The following is a 5,355-nucleotide window of genomic DNA, read 5'->3' as shown; positions in this document are numbered from 1 at the left end:
TGTACCAATCAGCGCGTGGGAAGGGCGGGGCCTGGCTCTCCGACCTGCTGCCTAGTGACCAGTTGATTGACCAATCAACTCACAGGGGGCGTGGCCTAGGTTTGTCAAGTCAGCCCGCAAGGTTCCGAGAGCAAGGTTGTGGCCGCTCCGCCAATCAGCGCTTGGGGGAGGCGAGGCCAGAATTGTCGCTGCCTATCGAGTTCCTCTGTGACCAAGCCAATCAAATCGCAGGAGGAGCGTGGCCCTGGGGCTACCGGGCCGTGTTCGGGCGTTCCCTCGCGGGCAGAGGCGCTCACATTAAGCGGAGCATGGAATGGGCAGGGCTATCGGCTATCCCAGGAGGCCCGCTGTCCATCAAAGCTAGGATGGGGCGTGGTCAGACGTACTCACATATCCCAGCGGGCGCCGCGGCAGCCCGCCGCCCCGCCCCCTATAAAAGCCGCGCACGTGGCGGGTGGCGGGGCCTGTGGCAGCGTGGCGTCACGCACGGCACGCCCCCGCCCGGGCTCTGGCCTGTCAAGTCCTGAAGGGATGCGTCTGAGGACTGCAAGTAACAAGCAGCTGGTGCATTTGAACCACTGACCCTGAGGCTGGCCATACAAATGCTTACCCAGCAATGCCACCAAGGCATTGATAGAACGAAACAGCAAATGAATGCAAGCTTGGATGTGTCCACAGGGGGACTGAAGTACTACCAGGTGTAAGTTTTTCTTGAAAACCTTTTCATTTATTTCACAATTCCACATATCCACACTTAGCAGATATATTCATATACGTGAAATAATTTAAATACAAGGACAGCAGAATAGTAAATGACAGGAAACCATGCCCTTCAAAGCAGACTCATAAATGGTCCAGCCCCATGTCAGAATATGTCAGTTAAAAACCAAGGAAGCTTTGCATTTACTAAAGGGTGGTATAAGAACCAAGTGTAGGAAATTCCACCAGCTGTCAAAAAAACACATCTCATAAGTATGCTTATACAGGAGCACTCATTTTACCAGTGGCATTGAGAGTCAGGCGTTGGACTGGGAACTACAAGGCGTGCAGTTCACTCACCAGCTACTCAGTGGGAGAAAGATGAGGCTTTCTACTTATAAAGCTTTACCTCGGAAACTCAAAGGGCAGTTCTACTCTGTCCTATTATATATAACATTGCAATGTGGCAGAATTGTCAGATTATGGGTTCTTAATTTTTATACCTTTCATATAAAGGTTTAACGTATGTACAAATTCCTTGATACTCCTCCCTTCAAAATACGGTGCCTAGTTCACTTCCCTCTGAGTGTGGGCTGGCCCAGTGACTTGCTTTTAATGAACAAAATGTGGGGAAATGATGGTGCCTGACTTCTGAGTAGATCATAAAAGGTTGGGGCTTCCTCCTTGCTCTATGGGATAACTAGGTGTGTGGAAAGTCAGTTGCCAAGTTGTGAGGGGACTCAAGCAACTTTATGGATCAAGTCACACAGAGAGGAACTGAGGCTCCTGGTCAACAGCCATGCGAGGAAGCCAAGCCCATCAAACTTGGCCATTCAGAAATTCCTGGGCCTACAGAAATTGAGAAGCAGTGAATTTTGTTAGTGTGACCTACTAAATTGGAGGATGTGTTGCTAATGCAGCAATACACTGAGAAACATTTAAAGGAATTCAACAATGCTTACAAGAGTCATGGAAAATTCTAGATTTGCAAGGTTGGGAAGCTCAAAGGACACCTGAAGCACAGAGTTACCAGCAAGATCAACGTCCAGGCAGACGGTAGTCTCATCATGTACTTTAATGCTAAGGGCAAGAACACATCCAGGTTCTTTTTAGGAACGGAACAAAAAGTCTTCAGTTGTGTTGTGGGTTTCCTTGATGTCCAACCTCAGCTAGGTTCAGCCATTCCATCCATCTGTAGTCAGCTGATCCAGACGTAGCAGGTTCTGAGACGGGAAGAATCAGCACCACCAGACACCTGGGAGGGAGAACAAGCCCAGGTGAGCAGAAACATCCCTTCTACACGAAGTTAAACTGATGGGACAATCAGGGGGCCTGTGGTCCGAGGATTCCAGCCCACCACAAAAACCAAAATGGCGGGAGGGTCCCAAGCTAGCCGTTCTTACATCAAAGCAGAGAGGTAAAAGGAAGATGTGGAGCCAGGCTGCCCAGGTTCAAATCTATCTCAAATGGCTTTCCTTCTCTGTAACATGGGGTTGGGAAAGTGCTGCTCACACAGGCCTGAAATGTGGGCTGATGAGTAAAGATAGGAGCAATGTGCTTAGGACAGCAGCCAGAGTCTTGACAAACCAATCAGTCCAGATGAAGGAAGCTGAGATGTAGCCAATTAATATGGCGCCTCTTGTCATAATCCCTTGTGAGATGTTCTAAATCCTAGGCTGGACTCCCAATTAGGAGGGAGTTCTCTGCTATGCTATCAGACAGGATTAAGGTGAGATCAACTCTGTACTTTAGTACACAGTGTGAACCAGGTCACCACCCTTTGTTTCCTTAGGGTATGATCTGCTAAGACAAAGCCACAGCTCTGTAGGAATGAGCCATCTCGAAACAAGAACATGGAAACCCCAGGGCCTTCGGCAGAAGAGCCACCAGGGGAGCACGTATGAGATCTCTCGTGTGGCAGAGGCCAGAAGTGCTCAGACAAAAACTCACAACGATGGCGGTTTAATAGGGAAGGCACTAGGCTAACAGTAAGGATATAGTCCTTGGTCCACAGCAACACCTAGCCTTAGCCAGCATCCAAGCTTGTGTGGCCAGGGCCACTAATTATTGAACCCAGTAGGACAGCAGTGTGTTGGGGGAGGAATGGTTGGTGTCAAAATACGGTAAAGAAAGATGGAGGATGGAGGCATGTCTGACTTCTGCCTTGTGGCAACAGGAAAGCAGGATGGAGTCTCTGGGCCGTTTCCCCAGAGAGAGAAGGGGCTGAAGAAAGGGGGTTGCAGGTCTAAGTGCTTCGTTAGCTAGGACATCAGAACGTGATGGTGCCTGGGTGCCGTTACGAATGAATCACGGTGAGTCTTGATCAAGGGGGGTGGGGGGGTGGGGCAGAGTGGAATGGAATTTCAAATGCTTATAGACTCGACTCACTGGACCCTTTAAGAGGGGGAACCCCCAAATTTACCACTCTGGGAAAATCTTCAAACCGTGAAATGAAACTATTCCCTGACATCACTTCAAATCGCTATCTAGCTGAATCCGTCATGAACGTGGCCATGAACACGTGTGTTCTTTGAAAGCACGGTCTCAAAATGAGGACCTAATGTCGGGGGTTTAAATGGAGAGAAAATGTTTTGAGAAACGATGTACAAATGCGCTTTACACAATTGATGTGTGTATGGATTGGGATAACAGTTGTATGAGCCCCTAATAAAATGTTAAAAAAGAAAAAAGAAAAGGGAGTCTTGTGAAAAGGTGAAAAAAAAAAAAAGCACTGTCTCGATGAGCTCAAGGTGTCAGCTGTATATGGCAAGTAAGATAAAAGAAGGGGTGCTGTGGGGGAGGGAGGGGATAACGGGGAGCTGGCCTCAAGGAGTTCAAGGAGAAAATGTTTTGAAACTGGCTGTGGTAGCAGGTGTACAATGCTGCCTGATGTGACTGAACCAAGAAATGTTGACATCTGTGAGAGCTCCCGATAAAATGACTGGAGAACAGCCCGCCGTGCCTCCAAAGCGGAGGGAAACGGAGTCCCGCTCAGCAGTGGGGAACATGGGGAGAGGGGGCTGAACGGTGATGCATCCGACTGCATCCGAGTCACACAGGCAGACACCAAGGAATGGGTTTGTATTCTGTTGTGTGTTATTTTCACCAAAAAGAAAGACATCGGGTCCCATGACTCTCAGAGCAACCCATCCTAGGGCTCAGCCTTATCTTTCCCCACTTGTAAAGTGGGGCCACCCTCCATGCCGCCCTGGCTGGGGAGCAGGAGGAGATGGGGCGACAAGGCTGGGAACAGGATGGGCAGGAGCCAGAGAGAGAACCACGGGACAGTGCTGACCCCGGGATAAGAAGGTGCCTGCAGAGCCAGTGTCTGAACTTGGCCAGCAGGGAGATTCTCCAAGATCAAGCCCCTGCCCCCAAGCTCTGGGAACACCAAGAACTCCACCTTGGAAAAACCTACCTCTCTGCGGTCTGCTTCCTGGGGAGGCCCAGGTTTACCCACCAACAGCCCGCAGACCTGACCTCAGAAACTTACAATCGGAAGAAAACTCTGGAGGGTGTCCTCAGTCGTCCCTCTTAAATTTGCCGTTAATGTAGGGCACCCAGTCCAGGATCAGCCGCCAGTCGGTGGCCCACACCAGCCCCACGGAACCCACTGCGCCCCACATGCCTGCCGTGGGCAGCCTGAATGCAAGAGAACCAGCGTCAGACCTGTTTGCAAAGTGTCCTCCTGAAAGTCTCCCCCACCTCCCACATGTAGGTGCCTACCTGCCCCCTGACTGCAGCTGTCCCAGTCTTTTCTCACCTGTACAACCCCGCAGGCTGGGCAAGAGGCTCAAAACTGATAGACGGCCCAATGTCCCACTCATGCCAACAGCCTGCAGGGAGCTGCCCCAAGCAGCAACACCCCCTCCCAGGTGGTCACTAGTTACCCCTACCATCAGAAACTGGCCAAGGCATGACATGAGGGACCCAGGATCAAATGTGCTGCTTCTTCTCATGGCCTTCGACAGGTAGGGTCACTCTATCATCCGGGGACGCTTCTGCCTCCGCCATCTTGGTCACCCCTCTCTGGAGACCCTAGGGACTTAGAATTCCCAAATGTGTTGTATATATTTCCAAAATGCCCTGCTTTTAGCTTCTTCCATTTCTCAAGACATCCCAGGCTTAGGGGAAGGAGAGTGGCGGGCAGGGACTCTGGCTCCAAGCAGGGCCTTCCTCAAAGCCCACAGTACCTTCTGAGGGTCTACAAGCTTCCCGGCTCCTAGGAGCCAGAAATAGCTGGGGCAGAGCTCCCTGGACCCTCCTACAAGTCTGACTCGGCATGTATTGATCTCATGGCAGCCTCAGGGGCCGTTCTCTCAGCAAGGAAGTCAGGGTCTGGCACACTGGTCTCTGCTGTGTCCCTCACGCACAGTAGGTGCTCAGGAAATGCTTGTGGGGTAAATAAAAGTCTGGGTGAAAGAGTGTCAGCTGGGAATCAGCTGGTGTCTGCTGTCCAGAGTCACTCCATACCTAACTTTAAAAAAAAAATCATTTTATTAGGGGCTCATACAACTCTTATCACAATCCATACACACATCAATTGTGTTAAGCGCATTTGTACATTCATTGCCCTCATCCTCCAAACATTTTCTCTCCACTTAAACCCCCGGCATTAGGTCCTCATTTTTCCCCTCCCTCCCCGCTCCCCCTTCC

At 50.6% G+C, this 5,355-nt stretch overlaps 1 protein-coding gene across 1 annotated transcript in view; it reads right to left on the bottom strand.

Annotated features, from left to right (window-relative positions):
- Positions 1-1,725: 1,725 nt before the first annotated feature.
- LOC101646763 (cytochrome b-c1 complex subunit 10) overlaps positions 1,726-5,355 on the bottom strand; it is a 4,427-nt gene continuing 797 nt past the window's right edge. Inside the window, exons 2-3 of the mRNA XM_004716980.2 lie at positions 4,193-4,341; positions 1,726-1,954 (exon numbers count right to left, since the gene is read on the bottom strand). Coding sequence (XP_004717037.1) covers positions 4,221-4,341 — 121 coding nt within the window. The 3' untranslated portion in view covers positions 1,726-1,954; positions 4,193-4,220. The remainder of the gene's footprint in view (positions 1,955-4,192; positions 4,342-5,355) is intronic.

This window comes from Echinops telfairi, unplaced genomic scaffold (assembly GCF_000313985.2).
Source record: "Echinops telfairi isolate 266 unplaced genomic scaffold, ASM31398v2 ScPeMD7_7459;HRSCAF=8497, whole genome shotgun sequence".
In the NCBI taxonomy this organism is placed as follows: Eukaryota; Metazoa; Chordata; class Mammalia; order Afrosoricida; family Tenrecidae; genus Echinops; species Echinops telfairi.
The sequence above is the reverse complement of the archived record's forward strand: the minus strand, read 5'-3'. Positions and strand labels throughout refer to the sequence as shown.